The sequence below is a fragment of the Lemur catta genome, chromosome 16, assembly GCF_020740605.2.
Source record: "Lemur catta isolate mLemCat1 chromosome 16, mLemCat1.pri, whole genome shotgun sequence".
NCBI lineage: Eukaryota > Metazoa > Chordata > Mammalia > Primates > Lemuridae > Lemur > Lemur catta.
In genome coordinates this window covers 24,427,165-24,446,873 of record NC_059143.1, presented here as the reverse complement: position 1 = coordinate 24,446,873, position 19,709 = coordinate 24,427,165, and the positions used below count along the sequence as shown (strand labels likewise).

The 19,709-nt window shown below is 35.2% G+C and overlaps 1 protein-coding gene across 1 annotated transcript in view; it reads right to left on the bottom strand.

Annotated features, from left to right (window-relative positions):
• ASXL3 (ASXL transcriptional regulator 3) overlaps positions 1–18,436 on the bottom strand; it is a 136,368-nt gene extending 117,932 nt beyond the window's left edge. Inside the window, exon 1 of the mRNA XM_045527209.1 lies at positions 18,360–18,436. Within this exon, the coding sequence (XP_045383165.1) occupies positions 18,360–18,415 (56 nt within the window). The 5' untranslated portion in view covers positions 18,416–18,436. The remainder of the gene's footprint in view (positions 1–18,359) is intronic.
• Positions 18,437–19,709: the final 1,273 nt, after the last annotated feature.

Genomic DNA, 19,709 nt, shown 5'->3' with positions numbered 1-19,709 from the left:
TCTCGAAGCTCTATTTGGTATTAGCAAAAGTGCCTTGCCTCCTCCTGACACCCACTGTGTGGATACCACTTTCATAATCCTATCATCATTTGGACTGCATTATCGGACTCTCCCATGATCAAAGAGCTCTGGACTAACTGCATTTGCTTATCCTGGAGACAGGGCCAGGAACAACAACTTCCAATGGTAAGAAAAATAAAAACAAAAATAAATAAAATATGATCCATGGACCCTAAGGGCTATTACACATAAAAAGCAAAAAGAATTCAAGTCAACTAAAAAAATAATCAATTTTCCTTCTCATTCCTTAATGAATAGGCTTTTTAGTAATACAGTGATGGACATTACATAGAGTATTTAAAGTTTAACCAGAGAATTCACTATTTTTCATTTTCTTGGGCCCTTTATTACAAGATTGAACACTATTTCCTTTTTGCTTGTCCCTTTCACCTAAACAAATACAATACTGACGACTAAAACTTTTAATCCCAACCACAAAATTTTACCAAGTTTCTCTATTTCCAGAATGTGTCTAAAATAAAATTAAATGGGTTCAATCCCTGCAACATTATTGGCTGTGTACTTACCCTAACTTACTGTTACATCAAACAGCTATCTATAAAATTGCTTGTCATATATAATTTCGTTTAGAGTTAATAGAATTCTGTCTTCTCATTTCCATTTCCTTTGTGCTACTGGCCAGATCCATTCCTTGTCAGTTACTTTCAGTCTATATTAAAACAAAAAAGCTTGGAAACATCCATCTGATGATATATTGCCTCCCCTACCTGTTCAGTATATTCTTTGGTTCCTGAGTCAATTATTCTGTTGATGTCAAATATCTAGAAACCTTTCAGAAAGATGTGGACCTGAGATTTATATGAAACATAATACTCATTACGTTTTTCTGGACACTCTCCATGTACTTCACTACAGCTCATGAAAATGACAAGTCTCTCGCTAAGGATGATGAAAGCATGAATGACTCACCTAGGCAAAAAATTCAGAAAATATTATTTTGAAAGGGATAGTCCACTTGGTTGCTTAGTAATACAAATTATTTTTCCTTCTTAAATTTAAGTTATGTTTGACATATTGACCTCTCGTCACATAACTTGAGGTTGTGACCACAGTAATGTTAGTACAAGAATCTTCTCAAACCAACTCTTTTACAGGTATCAGTTAAAGATGTCTATAAGTAATGTATGTTCAGTCAAATAAACATGCCCACTATTATCTAGGAACCACATAGGATATGCAAACTTGAGTAAGGTATGCCACTATTTATCTTGGAATTCACAGTTTAGTTTAGAGAAAGATAGTTAAACAAAACTATGATAATGATGCATTTTTTACTTCTCATGGAATACAAAAGAAGGAACCATATTTCTTTGGGGAAGGTTTCCCAGGGGAGGTGACAATCTTAAATGATAAACAGGAATTAGGGTGGTAGTGATGATAATAACCAACCAAAGCTAAGGCGTTAGTGGATATGTAATTTACAAGAATCTTGGAAATCAGATCACTACTCACAACTAAAATATATCCTATGCTATAGTTAATTAGACAACAAAACTATTTCAGTATAATGGAAAACTCCAAGCATACTATGAATGTTCCATAAAAAAACTATGAGAATCTCAATGACAGGAGTACGCAAATAGTGACGCAGATTTTCCAAAGAATCAATTATTTCCTACATACTTAAATGTACATCTCCTAAGAGATAGCAAAGTGGTTTTGTTCACTAAAGCTTATTCTCCAAACTTGTATTTTGAGCATTTGAAGCTTTGTAATCAAATTTCAAACAAAATTTGGGTGACAGTGCAAATACATAGAACTTTAAGACACATCTTTTTTCCCAAAACTATACCAATTAGATAATTAGCAGGAATACCATCAGGATACTACTACATGTTAACACATAAAAGTTTGGAAGGTGGGAAAGCAGAAGGAATTCTACATAAATGTCCTGCATCTGAAGACTAAAGTGGCCTACGTATGAGAGCGAACTATTGTTATATTATACATGGAGAAAATCCCTAATTCCATAGTCCAAACATTAGTTATTGGCCTATGTCATATTAAAAACAACTCAGGCTCTGTAATTTTAAATCTTGTCATAGAATCTGAATTAAGAACATGAACTAGACTCCCTATTCTAACTTCTGATAAAATATTAGATAAAAAATAAATATTAGAAAATATTATAAATTTCTTATGGAAATAAGAAACGTTTGGTACTAGTGTGCCAAAGTACCATTGTTAAATATCTTAATATACAAACTGGACTTCATTTAATCTTGATTAACTTTCAAATTTCTAACAAAGCAGCAAATAGTGACATAAACCAAATATATTACAACTGATAGGACATTTTCCAAGTTTTTTCAGATTATTTTATAGCAGCCTTATTTTGCAAATAAAGACATAATTTCCTGTAGTTTATAGGAAGGACAAACAAAAAAAGACTGAGTGACTTATCCAGGATAATACATTATGTTAGAAGCAGAAATAGTGCTAGAATTCAAATTTCTATTCACTCAATCAGAAAATATCATGAGTCTAGTATATCAAGGGCACCAAGGGGAAAAGAAAGATCAATGAGACATGAACTCTACCATTAAGGAAATTGCAGTCCTATTACAACAAGAGAAAATTTGAGAGAGTTTATTAGATACTACTACGAAGGAACACACTTACTATGTTAAAATGGAATAGCAAGGATAAAATGAGGAATTGAAGCTAAAGGAGTTAACGAATTCTTCATGAAGAGGTAAAAGTATATGACATTTAAATTGGGCCTTGAAGGTAGCAGTGAAAGGCAAGAATTGGTGAAGGTCATTACAGTCTGAGCAGATTCAGAGAAACTTGAAAATGTAAGAAATGTGTATATAACATAATATAGGTGATCTTTTTTCAAATGTAAGAAATAATAATACACATTTAAAACAAATCAAGCCCAAGCATGAGATTTAATGAAAAAATAGAGATGGCGGAGGCTGACAGTTGTTTCCCAGTAAGGACCCTTCCCTACAGCTAAGTAAGCTCCCTACTTTTGACAGCTGGGAACACGCCTCCTGCAGTAAAGACTGTATTCCCCAGCTTTCCTTTCAGCTCAGGGCAGGCATGCGTCTGGCCAATGGGACATGAGGTGCTCTGATGCACTCGACTTCCAGAACACGTCTTTAAAGGGACTATGGCCCAGCTGCAAGCCATCTCAGACAATTGGAATGAGAACAACATCGTAGAGACAGCAAAGCAACCAGGCAGAAGGACGTGGTTTCTTGGATATCCTGCTGCAGCAAAGCTATCTTACCACTCCTGGGACTACCTACCTTCAGACGGTGACATGAGAAACGAACTTCTATTTGATTACAACACTTATTTTGGGATCCCATAATACCCATACAAACTTACATATTAGTTTATATAATAGGTTATGCTATAAAGCAAATAGCAATCAAAAGTAATTTCTTGGATTTCAATTCTCAAAACCTAGGAAAATATCTGAACATATTTAAATTAATTATGAAGGTTTTAATGAAATCAGCAACATACAGTGGTAACAGGCTTTCAAATCTATTTTAAAATTTTAATCTGTGTAATAACCCTAAACAGTAGAAAGGTCAGGGATCAATGTTATAATTTTATAAATGATGGAGAAGACAACACATAATGAATTAATTACAAAAAGTATTTCATAGCTCCAAACTGTATTGGCTTTAACCTCATTTAATCAGTAAAATAATCATTACATATATTCCATCCTGCATTACTACACTAAAGATCCATGCATAAAGAAAATTAAAATGAGTTACTAATGCCAGAAAAATAATCAATAAGTGAAAACTTGATTTTTTATTGTAAGTTCACATTAATCAACAATATTTTCATTTACCCATTGGACTTTTCAGACTGCTCAATTTCTCTGTGATTATATTTAAATATTTAATTGATACCATTTTTATAGAGAACAGAAGGAAACTTTAGTAAGTAAACATAAAGTTATTATTATAATGTGAATGAAGAAACAGAGTGGGCTGTTAGTCCACTGGGAAATCTGACAAGAAGAGAATAGGTGCTGCATGAGCCCTTTCATTCAAACTGTCTGCAGACAAATCTATTGGTCCTTGCCTTACACATCCCACCCTCATGTTATATGCTTTCCAAAGGATAACTGGAATAAGAATTTTCACTAAAATGACGTCTTCCTGCAAGGTTTTCGTTAGCCCCCAATGCCTACTGAGCTCAGTGGCTCTCTCCATGGGCCACAGCAAGAATGCAAAGCAGGCACAGCCCCTTCCTGTTCTTCTCATAGTCCTCCTCTGGGCTAGGTCTTGATGGCAACAAGGAGCCAATGAGACCAAAATCAAGAATTTTATACCACTACTTAAAGTAGAAATTACAGCACACTCTCACTTGCACCCCCAACTCCGGCCAACAGTTTTACAAATGTGTACTACTCGAGGCAAATCAGGTCAGGTCACAGAGGGTGACTGGATCAATGTAAACCCATCGCTCCTGCAAAAACAGTTGAAAGCCATTTTCCTTTCAATAGCACTTTAGAACTGAGCATTTATCTTTTTTTCTTTATACATTCTGACCTTTGCTTACTTTTGTATGTGCTTTTTTTTACTTTGGTATATTCCTCTCAAATTCTGAAATGATCAGCCTCTTCTAAGTTTAAAGATGAGTCAAATATTCACTAACTCTATTTTTTGTGAACAACTCACATTACTTTTCTAAACCTTGGTTTACTGATATAAAACAGAAGTCTAAGAATATATGGTCTGCAAATTCCTTCCCAGAAACAAAATGTTATAATTCTGAGTTAAATGTCATTCACTCTGCAGCTTGCATCCTAACGTCGTAGTAGAGACTGCTCTGAAATGATCTAGTTTTAAGAGGAAGCTTGTTCTCAGAGCAATTCTCAAAAGCATGGTTTAAAGTTGGGCGACAGTAATTGGCCCCTTGTGGAAACTAGTCCTGACCTTCTCTTTATACCAAAGGACATAATTCTGCAGCTATTAAGAATTATTTAGCCCCCTACTCTTTGGTCACAAAGGCATACTTTTAATCAAGGCTAGAAACTGCTTAGGAAACTAGGTGGTTGGAAGTTGGGTAAGGGGAAAACAGGATTTAAAATTTTAAATGATTATCTGCTTCAAGTTACTTAAAATGCTTCAGAGACTATTTCACAGTCCCTCATTGCTTTCTTAGGAGAAAAGGAGAGAAGACTGTACCGATTAGACAGAGTAATTTATAAAGCTTTGAAAACTAAAAGTTACAATTGGCTGACATTTTTGATAATATGATAAAAGAATGGTATCTAAAAATAAGAAATCAAATAAATTCTCATCTTAAAAATCAAGTAAAAATTTCCAATATGAAGGCTGAATTTTTTACAAGTAAGCAGTAAAAACAGTTTTTGGTAATTCCAAATAGTACTTCCTGTATTACTGATAAAACACTCTCCTTCTTGCGGTGGGGGTGTGAGGGGAATTCCAAAGTGAGCTTTACTAATCCTAACACTCAAGAAATTAAGATTTGAGCCATTTTTAGGCTATCCCACTAGCAATAAACTGTTCCATTAAATCTTCATGAATGCCATTTTTCTATTTCTAATAACCAGCAGGTAACCTTCAATGAACACAAATTAAGAAACAAATTAAGTAATAATCACTATACAAATTGTTGCACTTCGTGCACATATGCTAGAGAAGAACTAAGTTATGAATTCAAGATAGCCATCGTGGCCTGAAAGAGAATATGCTCTGCCTGGCAATTGTGCACATGTCTTCTGTAAAAATAAAAAAAAAATGAAAATAAAAATAAAAAGGCAAGGATAATGTTTTTATATTTCCCAGTGGGAGTATAGTAAATGGGTGATAGGAGGGTAGGTGGACAAGTGGTCATCATATAGGCTGTATAGAACCATAAATCATCTGATTATTCTCTGCTTAAGAAAATTTCCTAAAGGATGCAGTGATACTACTTCTAAAACTATACTCACTTGTTCATTTGGGCCTCCTTTTCTTTCCCTAGTGGTCCCCAACCTTTTTGGCACCAGGGACCAGTTTCATGGAAGACAATTTTTCCATGGACTGGGGATGGGGGAGGTGTTGTGGGGTGGGGGTACGGTGCAGAGCTCAGGGGGTGATTCACGGCCCATTTCCTAACAGGCCAAGGGCCAGTGATGGGCCATGGCCCAGGGATTAGGGACCTCAGTCTAGACCTATCTCTTAAAAGAAAACAATGTTAATAACTTAGCCTCTCTCTACCTCCACCTACACATGGTTTAGATAATCTCATCCATTCTCACTCATTTGTTTCCACAGTGTAGAGAAACTGCCATCCTCTAAAATCGCCTTTTGGATTATCTATATTTCATTAGTAATTATTATTAATATTTGGTCACAATTAGCAAGTCTCTCAAAAACAAGAATTTGAATCTGTAAGTCCAAAATCAACAAGAAAACAGTGATAGTCCCACAAAGTTCTTAGTTCTTCCATTACCCACAGTATGTTTCCTGCCTTCACATTATCTTCTGAAACAAACAGTAAAAGTTACATTTAAAATATGTTTTGCTTCTGTCCATAAACCCAAATCATTACTCAAAATCATCCTCCTCATGTTGGACAAGCAAAACAGTTGGTTTGAGGCTTTGCATCCTCCAAATCCAAGAGACTTATGGAAATGTTTTTTCACCCTTAAATCCTATTTATGACTAGGCTATTACTGAAAGAGTCTTAACACACCTATCTACACGGTAGACTTTCATCTTGGTAATACATATAAGACATCAACAATAAGCCAGAAAAATCTGCTAAAGGGAATAGGGGCGTACCTACTCAAAAGAATCTTATAATTAATATTTTTAAATCAAAATGTTACTAGACTCAGACTACAAGTGTTTACAAAGGTTAAGAGCAATTGGCTGTAAGTCAGACATCAAATCCCAGGTTTATCATTTGCTAGCTGGGTGAACTTCCTCAAGTTACTGAACCTCATGTGCCTCTGTTTCTTTATCCATAAATGGGAAATACTGTAACATCTACCTACCTGAAAGCTTTATTAAAAAGATAATTCATGTAAAATTCTTAGCATTAGGCCTAATATAAAGGCTCAATAAATGTTAGGTATTATTTTTATCATCAACCTCCTACTTAATAATTTGTTTGACCTATTACATAAACATGGTATCTTGGCACTATGCCAAGAAAATTAATGGATGCAGAGATACAAGTTTCTTACCTTAATGACCTTATATTTGTGATGGAAATACAGCACTTTTGACATGTTGAAATATCATATACACGAAGAATTCAAGAGCGAATTTAGAAATTCTCAAGTTTAAAATTAAAAAAAACAAATCACACACTAGGCTTTAGATGTGCTTCACAGAGAAGATGCTAAAAGATCTCATTAGAAAACACAGAAAAAAAAATGGTCTGGAATCACACTATAAATCCTCAAAAGCAGGGACTACATTTTATTCAGCTATTAACCCCAACAACTTCTACAATCTCAAGAACACAACATGTGCTTAGTAAATGCTAATGGAATGACTGCATGCCATAAAACCTTGCACAGAGCCCCACGATCTTACACAGTAAGCACTGAGTGGGCACTTAGCAGGTATTTAACTGAGTACCTTCTGATAGTGATGGCCATTATTTCCACAACATTATTTTAATTTCTCTAATGCCTCTCTAATAATTTGACTACTAAGCGCTCTGGGTATACACACAGTACTGAGAACCTGCCCCGGTGATGATTACTTATGGACTGGAGACTGTATACAAAATCTCACACTAACAGGTCTTATCTTACAAAAAATGTTAATAATCACCTAAATTTCAGAGAGAACCCCAGTCAACAATTATCAATTTGACTTTGCTTGGGTGTGAGAGAGGGCATAGGACACACAGTCTTCATTGTTCTAAAAGAACTAAGATTTATTTTTAGGAACTATGTTCTATAGCTTTTAGAAAACCTTGCTCAACAAGCTATCATATTTTTTATTCCTTCTGAAAACAAATTAACTATAAAAAGAAGTCCCCATGTCAGCATATCAACTTTTTTGCATTTGAATTATGTTGTCAAGTTCAAAACAATGAAGCAAAACTAAAATCATTTAGGCGTGTGGCAATTAAGAGTGCAAGCAATGAAATAAGAGATGAAGAGAAAAGCACCACTTAGAAAAAAATTAAATAAAATCACCCCAGTGAAATCCCTTTTTCTCCCTCAAGATTTTCACCTGCATAGGATACTTAGAAAGACTGACACACAATGTAATTTTATATCCACTTCTGGTTCTATTTCTGCAATGAAATATTTATAGAGTGTTCAATGTTTCTGAAGTAAATTATACCTAGATCTTGATAAAGCTGAAATCACCTAAATTACCTTTTTGTTCAATTATTTGGAAGAATGAAGAAAGAAAGCTTGACAGAATAAAAAGATATATTAAGAAATGGCCATTTCATAGCTATAATTGCACAGCTTAGTGGTTATCGATGCCTTGAGGCTTATATGCAGTCACCACAGCTATTTTTACCAAAGGCCTCAAATAAAATCCAAATCAATTTATGTTATGTGAATATATGCATTTTATTCGAACATAAAACTTCTTAAGCTAAGTATTTCATTGGTTTATATGTTAGGAATAATATATGAAAACACATATTAGCAGTATGCAAAAATGAAAGCATTGCATTGTGTTAAGCATATTGCTATGAATACCTGCCAAAATGAATACTCAAAATTCTAGGAATATTTACGTGATGTGCCATGAGTTCTAGAGATGTTCCAAATTCTGAATCACTGTTATGGATGACTTTTTGTGTTCCCCTAAAATCCCTAGGTTGAAGCCTTAACCCTCATAGGTACTGGGAAATGAGGCCTCTATGGAAGTGATTCGGGTTTAATGAGGATGGGGCCTGCACCCAACAGGATTAGTGTCCTTATAAGAAGAAATAACAGAAAGCTCACCATCTCTCAGTACAGACACATGGAGAAAAGGGCATGTGAAGACACAGCAAGAAGGAGGTTGGCTACAAGCCAGAAAGAAAGCCCTCACCAGAAACTGACCCTGCCAGATGTTGGTCTGGAAATTCTACCTTCCAGAACTGTGAGGAAATAAATTTCTGTTGTTTAAGCCACCCACTCTATGGTATTTTGTTATGGTCACCCAAGCAGACTAAGATCATCACTATTAAGTTGAATTCGATCTAGAAGCCAGGCAGAGTCCTGTTCCAAACTTATTACTGTGAGGCATTTTGTCTGAAAAGCACTTCCTCCCCACTCAGCAATCCAGTCTTATATCAACACCAGAAGTGAATGTGAGTGCGCGCACGCGCACACACACACACACACACACACACACACACACACACACGGCACAGTTCATGAATTTCTTGTGGGATTTTATTTCCACTTTTCAAATCATGAAAATACTAATGGAGGAAATTTCATAACAAATGGCAAATAGTCAACTGAAGCATTAGTTATCAGATGCTTGACTATAACAGCTTTACAGCTGCCCAAGCCCAGGTTGATTAGGGTTGTGCTGAGGAGTTGGAACCTAATCCTGGGGGGTCATGTCTCACATAATGATTTCCTAACTCAGGAAATTGTCCGCAGTAATATATAATCTTACCTCCCTCAAGAATTAATTCAATTATTTTGTCACTACATAAAAAAGTAATTTTAAGTTAAAAAAGATTAATTTATGACAGATTACAAAGTTATTTGTTAAACAATTAGTGATATTAATGTACAAATTATGATTATAACTTAATGTTATACCATTTAATATAAAACTAATTTATTATGTACAGAAAACATACAATGTTAATACACATTTTAAATGGTATATTTTTGGGGAAAGCACATATGTGTGTATACATATATATATGTTTTATATATATAAATAAAATGACCAGATTAGAAATTCAAATATTAGGTATAATGTATGCTTCTATCACTTAATAGCCCTACATTATCTAAATATTAGGTATAATGTATGCTTCTATCACTTATAAGCCGTACATTATCAGAATATCATGGATATATCCAGATACCTTTTAGCTATAAAAAAGTACTATACCTGATTTCATTTAATTATCACCAAATATAAAACTGACTGTAGCTTTCGATCCATCACTGACTATATGTGATACAGTCTCCAGGATACAGGTGTCCCTTATTTTATTGGGTTTCACTTTATTGCACTACATTTCTTTTCACAAATTGAATGTCTGTGGCAAACCTGCTTCAAGAAAGTCTACTGGTGCCATTTTTCCAACGATATGTGCTCACTTTGGTTCTCTGTGCTACACTTTCACAAATCTAACAATATTTCAAACTTATTCATTATTATTAAATCTGTTAGGGTGATCAGTAATCTTTGATGTTATTATTGTAATTATTTTGAAGGGCCATGAACCATACCCATATAAAACTGTAAACGTAATCAATAAACTGTTCCACTCACCAGCCACTCCCCCACCTCTCTCCCTTTCCTCAGGCCTCCCTATTCCCTGAGACATAATAATATTAAAATTAGGTCGATTAATAACCCTAAAATACCCCATAAGTTTTTAAATGAATAAAAACTTGCACATCTCTGACTTTAAATCAAAAGGTAGAAATGATTAAGTTTAGCAAGGAAGGCATAAAAAAACCAAGATGGGCTGAAAGCTAGGCAGCTTGTACCAAATAGCCAAAGCTGTGAATGCAAAGGAAAAGTTCTTGAAGGAAATTAAAATTGCTACTCCAGTGAACACACGCATGATAAGAAAGCAAAACAGCCTTATTGTTAATATGGAGAAAGTTTTAGCAGTCTGGATGGAAGATCAAACCAGCCACATTACCTTAAGCCATCTAGAGCAAGGCCCCAACTCTCTTTAATTCTATAAAGTCTGAGACAGGTGAGGAAGCTGCAGAAGAAAAGTTGAATGCAAGCAGAGGTTTGCTCCTGAGGTTTAAGGAAAGAAGCCACCTCTCAAACATAAAGGTGCAAGGTGAAGCAGCAAGTGCTGATGCAGAAGCAGTAGCAAGTTATTCAGATCTAGCTAAGACAACTGATGAACATGGCCCCACTAAGCAACAGATTTTCAGTGTAGACAAAACAACCTTATATTGGAAGAAGGTGCCATCTAGGACTTTTAGAGCTACAGAGAAGTCAATGTCTGTCTTCAAAGCTTCAAATGACACACTGGCTTTCCTGTTAGGAGCTAATGTAGGTGGTGCCATTAAGTTGAAGCCAATGTTCATTTATCATTCCAAAAATCCTAGAGCCCTTGACAATTATGCTAAGTCTACTCTGCCTGTGCTCTATAAATAAAACAACAAAGACTAGATGATAGCACATCTGTTTATACCATGGTTTACTGAATATTTTAAGCCCACGGTTGAGATCTACTGCTCAGGAAAAAGATTCCTTTCAAAATATTACTGCTCATTGATAATGCACCTAGTCATCTAAAAGTTCCCTTGGAAATGTAGCAGGAGATTAAAGTTATTTTCAAACCTGCTAACACAACATCTATTCTGTAGTCCATGGATCAAATTGTAATATCGACTTTTCAGTCTTATTATTTAGGAAATACATTTTCTAAGGCTATAGTTGCCATAGATAGTGATTCCTCTGATGGAACTGAACAAAGAAAACTGAAAACCTCTGGAAAGAATTCACTGTTCTAGAGGCCATTAAGAACATTCATGATCCATGGGAGGAGGTCTAAATAGCAATTCTAACAGGGTTTGGAAGAAGTTGATTCCACTCCTCATGAATAATTTTGAGGGGTTCAAGACTTCAGTGGAGGAAGTACCTGCAGTTGTGGTGGAAACAGCAAGAGCATTAGAAGTGGGACATGAAGATGTGACTGAATTGCTGCAGTCTCATAATAAAATTTTCAGAGACGAGGAGTTGCTTCTTATGGATATAAAAAGAAAGTGCCCTCTTGAGATGATATCTGCTCCTGATGAAGGTGCTGTGAACATTGCTGAACTGAAAACAAAGGATTTAGAATATTACATAAACCTACTTGATAAAGCAGCAGCAGAGTTTGAGAGCACTGATTCCAATTTGGAAAGAAGTTCTACTGTCGATAAAATGCTATCAAATTGCATTATGTGCTACAGAGAAATCTTTTGTAAAAGGAAGAGTTAATCAATGCAGCAAACTTTACTGTTTTCTTCTTTTACGAAATTGCTTCAGGCACCCCAACCTTTAGCAAAAACCACGCTGCTCAGTCAGCAACCATCAACATCAAGGCAAGACCCTCCACCAGCAAAAACATTAACATTCCTTGAGGGCTCAAATGATTGCTAGCATTTTCTGGAAATAAAATATTTTTAATTAAGGTATATACATTGTTTTTAAGACATGATGTTATTTCACACTTACTAGACTACAGTATAGTGTAGACATAACTTACATATGCACTAGGAAACCAAAAATTCGTGTGACTTGCTATACTGCAATATTCCCTCTTACAGTGGTGGAACCAAACCTGCAATATCCTCGAATAATACCTGGATTATGAATTATCATGTTAAGAAATGCTACTATAAATGGCAGTGGACATTTGAGGAAAAACTAGATTTGTAAAGTGGGAAGACTGAGGGTAAGATGACCAGATAAAAAAAATAGTGCAATAATCCAGGTAAGAAATGATAAGTGCTTAAGAATGGCAAAAAGTGGGTTACAGAGAAAGAAAGATGTGCTTAGCAAGTAGAACTAACACCACCCAGAGCCATCTGGCCATGACAGTATGGGAGAAGAAGAGAGTTAAGAATGGCACTGATTGAGATTTCTAATCTGAGTAATGATGACAAGTAAAATTTTATGTCAACTAAGAACTAGATTATTCTAGAAGCTTGCTTATACACATGTAGACACACATAAATACATGCAAATTGCCCTGTGTTTTTGTTTAGTAACACCATTGTCTCATACATCCCTCTCTAAGTAGCTGACTGTGCTCACCATTTACACAATGAGAGAATTAGATGTTAACAAATGGCAGGGATGACACTGTGAGCTAACACTATAATTCTAAAATGCCCAACACAAACAAACGAGATCACCATTTCAGTATTAAAGGGAGGATGCCAACATGGAATCTGGAGATAAGAATTGATTTTGCAACAGAAATTATTTGCCTTTTTTCTTATCTCTAGACAAAACATTGCGGCAGCAAGAAAGAATCATCTCCTATAGCACTAATTAGCAACATAAATCTCACCAAGAGCAATGCCAAGAAATTTTATTGTTCGTCACTATACACAGTAATAGAATTTCTGACATTTTTCCCCCTCAAGAAATGCAACATTTTTAATAAACCACAGTACAAAGTGGTGATCCTAATTTTGGCATCTCATGACAGAGACTGCAAAACAGAAAACATAAAAAGCCTTAACCAAGGAGGTAAAAACAAATTTATTCTAAGAATTATCAGTGGAAATAAAAAATTCTCATTGATACTAGAATAATTACAAAATCTTGGGTTGTCAAGTGAATGTTCTACCTCACAAAATCTAAAATAAGTCCATAATCTGCGTGACACTAAACATAATAATGTTTATAAAACTTTTTTGTTTAATGTCCCTACTGGGATGTGTAATTATAGGCTGCTCGCTTTGTAAAGAGCTGATGAAATCTAACATTGACTTTTATAAAGTAAAGCATCTACAATATTGTAAAAATGTACCTCATAAATATCGCCTTGCCCCCAACTCAACAGATTTTTTTACTGCTCTGTGTGATAGTGTGCATGTTTTTTAAAAAATTTATGGCCACTTCTCCCCATTAGATACTATTTACCTATTAGCAAAGAATATAAAAACTATATCGCAGTCCATGCTACATTAATTATAGGTATCTTGTAATGATAATGTCCAGCACATAAAAAATTAGTCCTCACTAATGAATGGTTGTTTTGCTCTTGCTACGTAATTGAGGCAAGCCTCACTCCATGACCTTGCAGCCTCTGGACATGTCACTGCAACAGAGCACACATTTCTTTGTAGGCATCACTTTAAAAATTACATGAGACATGGCAGGAAAAAAAACACATCCTCAGGCATCAAAAAACCCCACAGTCCTCTTTGTAAAAGAATGTTAACTTCTGAACAAGCAAATCAAAAACAGAAAAGCAGAATTGGGACAACCCCCAAAATCATCCAAAGCAACAGTGTAACTGGAGTTACTTCTCTTTTTCTACAAAAATATTTTTACTTACTGCAGACAAGAACATATTCTACAGCAGCACCCTAGCTCCCTGAGGAAGTGGGAATGTTTAGCTAAGAAGTCCAAACAGGAATATCAAATATCCATCCACAAAAGCAGCAGATTGGAATATGCACATTTCAATCCCCTCAATGCAAGCAACATGGCTATTTGATTGATTATAAGATTCTGATCATCTGAAAAACTTCTGAACAACTATGACTGATTAATTGTTGACAGCCAATAAAACACAAAGGAACAGAAGCCTGAAAACACTCAGAATCAGTAAAGAACATAGATGGACCAGAAAAAAATTATATTGATAAAATCTTCTATCCTATTACATATAAGGGAAGTAAACCTTACCAAATGCATTTTCATAAAAAAACTAGGTCTAAAATAGTCATGTTATGATCACATTATTAATTTTTTCAACAAAAACCACATGTCCTTCTGACAATTTATTCTATTCATATATCTTAAAACCACATGGAAAGTATTTATTTCATTCTGGCTTTTCCAAATAGAATTTAATCATACTCTATTCATTTCATCAATAACAAAGATAATACACAAAACGTTATGTAGTAAAGTTAACCTCTTTTTATCATGTCTACGTGAAAAGTATGTAATTTAAAGTGTCACTTGAAAGGAAAAAAGATACTGTAAAATGTGAATAATTTAATCTCAAATAAAGAAATAATATCACATATACTGAACATACTCAAATACCCACATTAGCTTTGCCAAAATTATTGGTGTAGTTTCTTGTTGTTGCTGTTGCTATAAGTTACAAGTTTAAACCAGTGGCTTTTACAGTGTTTGAAAACAAGCAACAGCACAATGACATGGATTGTTCACAGATAATATGCTGAGGACTACAAGCATGCAAAATTGTTAGATTTCTTTTGATGTAATGAAAAACAACTATTGAAAAGGATGGATAATACAACGTGCAATGCTAAAAAGAAGCTTCTAACTCTGAATACAAGCCAAAGTTGTCACTAAGCACCAGCAAAATAACATCTTGAGAAAGAAGATTATCGATTCAACAACTATTTACTGAGTATCTGCTGAGTGCCAGCAATGTTAGGTACTCTACCTTATGTTGCTCAGAGACAGGCAGGGAAGACATACAAGGATAACACTGGAGTACAGCAAGGTAAATGCTACAGCAGACCTGCCTGGCACACAGAGAATGAAGGATCCCCATAGCACTTGAAACAAATGGCCCTACTTTAAGTCCAGGTTGTAATGATGATGGCCTATCTTCTCGTTTTTAGAGATGCTAGGTACAGCGATGGACTGTTTGGAGGAGGACTTAACATTACCTCTCTCTTTCTCTCTCTCATCCACAGGGAGACCACCAGAGGGCTAATGGCCACATTAAGTGATTTCACAGTTATACATCCCTGTATTTAATCAGGCTCATTACCAACCTGCATTTCTTGAAAAACACATCATTAATAAATGCCTGGAAATTAATCAGCTATGTTTGACCTTATGATGGTGGAATTTCTAACTTTAAGAAAAATACACACAGTTACACCTCATTTACTCAGCTACCTTAAATATTTGGAAATAATTTAAGAACTTTGGAAGTAGCAAAACAGTACATTAAGTAGAGAAAATAAATTGTCAGTATTTTCTCCTTAAAACATTATACATAACATATAGGACAACTCCCAATTCACTATATATATATATATGTTTATTTTAGAGGTGATTCTACTAAGCAAACTAGAACTAGGAAACAAGTGAAGAGTGGGCAGAGATACATGGGCTGTAAGTAATGGGTTACCATTAACAGGAGGGGAGAAATTTAAAGAAATAGAATGAAAAAAAATGAGACTACAAAATGCATAATCTGAGACCACTCAATGCAGAGCTGATTTTACAGAAGAGAACTTAAAAAGAACTGTGGTCTTTGCCTTTGCCTTTTTCCTTTCCTATTCAACTTGGAAACTGCTTTCAGGCACTTTCACTAATACTCTACTGGTTCATCAGTATTTGTAACAAGGCACATTTTTTGCTTTACAGAAGGACACAGTAATGGTGCGATCGGGTGGGAAGAGAGGAGGTGCACTTAGACGAATGGAATGTTATAGTTCCCATTTTAATGTTTTGTAATCACTCTTTAAAGAAGTTGTTTTGTTTTGCAGTTTGCTGTTTGTTTTTGCTAACTACATCTGCTTAAAGCCCTTTAATATACCATTCTAGGAGGACCGGCATTTTGAAAAATTTGAAATAATGCTGCTATGATAATAAGTGTAATTAAAATGCTGTTATGTGCCATGGTACAGGAATTTTATCTCTCAAGGTACAAACAAACTGATAGCAGCGGAGTCACTTCTGTGGAGAATATCTTAATGAACAAATTTCAAATGTCTACTCTTAGGAGATGCTTTTTATGACTATGTTGGCAGATTCTTCTGGCACAAAGCCCATATTGGACAGGAGCTTATATTAGATTTTTCAACCCCTCTTTTCTTACTAGCTGTGGCACAAACATTTTCAGTGATTTCTAAATGACATAAATATTTTCAAGGTTATTGACAGGTGGCAAGGAGAAAATTAACTTCCAGGTTTTCCCATATTGTTCCCAAACTCCTCACGCTGACATCTGGCTGAGAACAGGATCTCTTTAAACACAGCTGTTAGGTACTGTTAGCAACTAACCTCTCCATTGTTGCCTCCACCTCATGGGAGAAGAATTATTGCAAACACAGTGTAGTTACATTATCTCAGGCTATTTTTTTCAGAGCAGGCAGAAAAAAATCCCCAAAATAAATATGAAAATTTGAGCATAGGTGTCCTAAATCCCACTAAATTGTGATGTCTATGGCTATAACTTGCAAAAGATACATTTTAAAGAGCTAGAGATTGATGTTACCCACACTTTAAAGTTATAGGAGTCATAGGTGAAATCTATTTTTTAGGAAAAGTTGGTCTCAGGAGGATATTTCTTTCTCTCAGCAGTTCTGTATCAACATCAATCAAAACATTCAAAAGGTATCTTCGTAGGTTTAATTTAACTAAGTTGTAACCACTATATGCTCAATGGTTTGCAGACAGACAACTCACACACAAAAGTCCATTCTCTGTAGTACGGCTGGTTACATACACACAGGACAACATCATAGCTATTTTATCCTGCAACAAACCTCTTTCCTCCGTGAGTAATCTAATCCAAATGACCCTAAACTGCTGGCTACAGCCAAAACTGTAAAATTAATACATAAAATAAAAATAAAGGATCATCATGAATAAACAAAATGTGTATCACACAATGAAATATTATCTGGCAACAAAAAGGAATGAAATCCTGATATATGCTACAACAGAAATGAACTTTTAACACATTATGCTAAGTGAAAGAAGTCAGTCACAAAAGGCTACATATTGTATGATGCCACTTATATTAAATGTCCAGAGTAGCAAATCCATAGAGACAGAAAGTAGATTAGTGGTCGCCTGAGGCAGGGATGCTGGGGAATGGAGAGTGACTGCTGATGGGTACAGGGTTTCATTTGAGGATGATGAAAGTTTTCTAAAGTTAGATAGTGGTGATTATGCACAACTTTGTGAATATAATATACATCACTGAATTGCACATTTTAAAAGGGTAAATTTTAGGCTCAACAGCTGATAAAGGACATTCCAAGTGGAGTTCTTAAATATAAGAGGACTAACATTTCAACCACATTTATTGGCACTTTGATTTTTATCAGAGTGAGTTCATCTTTATATCCTGGGATCTGTCTATTAAGCCTGTAAAAATGTTTCTCTTTCACTACTCACTTTCAGAAACACAATCTCCTCTTACAAGAAAGAGAAACAGGAATAATTTCAATGAGGGGCTAAGGCACACAGTGCTGCTTTTTGTTAACAAAGTACCTTCTATGTCAATCCATCTAATGTAATCTATTAAGGCAACAGGCACTTCCAAGGAAATCTTAAGTCATCCAACTATTCTGCAATCACGAAGGAATTTTCAGGTAGTTACTTAATTCACAATCAACTACAGTATAAAAATCTAGATACACCTATTGCTTTGCAACTAAAGACAATTATTAATCAATGAAAACAAGAAATGTTTTAAATATGAATACTGACCTTGTTTCTTTTAACCCTTCTTTCTGAATGACTTCCAATATCTGCTTTGCTGTCATTGGTGAGTTGGGGTGTTTTTCTAGTGCCTGAAAAATAAAAACAAAGATTCCTAGATTATTGCATGGAAGCATACAAAATGAAAACGTGTGTAAAACATGCAATTTTTGCTTAAAGTGGAAGGGGCTTTTATGTTAAAGTAAGTTCCCACCACAAAGCTCTGGTGTCTAAAGGGAGAATGTAATTTTTTTTTCTGGACATTTAAACTGGCAATTTCTGCAACATATAGGGGTCATTCTTAAAAAAAGAAAAGAAAGAAAGAAAGAAAGAAAAGAAAAGAAAATATTCCCAAAGGCATACACACCAAAAGAAAAAGAAAAAAGAGAACTCTAATGAAAACAAGTTTAAGTCCATAAATGTATATAATTTCCTCTATTTAAAAAATTGCTAATATTTTATGATTAAAGACATGTTTTCAGGCTGTTAAAATGTTTCCTAAGTTTCCAGATCCTGGAAACATGTAGCCTGAATACAAAAGCAGAGAACAGAGTGCTGGTCAGAAACAGCCTCACTGGATTCATGGCTAAAATGTTGAAGGCAGCGTACAGGAGCCCAAGTAACTCACTACAGTGTGTTTTCCAGTTCAGCTCAGTTTCCTTTCCTTTGCCTTTTCCAGTTAATTTCAAGTAAACCCTTTCCTCTTCCCATTCGGCCCATCTCAGTTTTATAAACTCTGTCCCATTTTCTTTGTCTCCCCTTCTACTCTACTTATACTTTCGGGAAGGGGCTTCTTTTAAAGGTTGGGGAAATACATGGGACGTAGTTGATTATTTCCAAAGGCCTTATGCCATCAGCCCTGGAAATCAGGCTCCTTTCTTTTCTCAGGGAATTAACTCCATGTGGTGGAAGCAATAAGCAGCAGTGCCCACATAGCTCATCAACATGGACTACAGGGACCACATCTGTATACAAAGAACAAGTCTACACACATCCTCACAAGGGCCTCCTCTGGGGTAAAGGACAACTAATTAAAGGTGCTACACAGGACGCAACTTAAAGAAGTATCTTTAAGAGTTCTAGTTTATGATTATTTACTAGAAGAATAATTATGAAGAATTAACAGGGTCATCCTAAAACATTAAAATTGAATAGCTTCCAAATCTGTTGAAAATAACTGTGATCTCTTCTACTGTCAATGACCAATTGTCAACTAATTTCCTGATGAAGGCTCTGTCCATCAAATCCTCCAATGAGTTACACACAGCCCGCCCCTCCTGACCTTTAGGCAACTTTCCTATTCTCCCCTTTCCAGCTCCCAATTTCCCCAGGTTTCTGAATCCGGATCCATCCCTTACT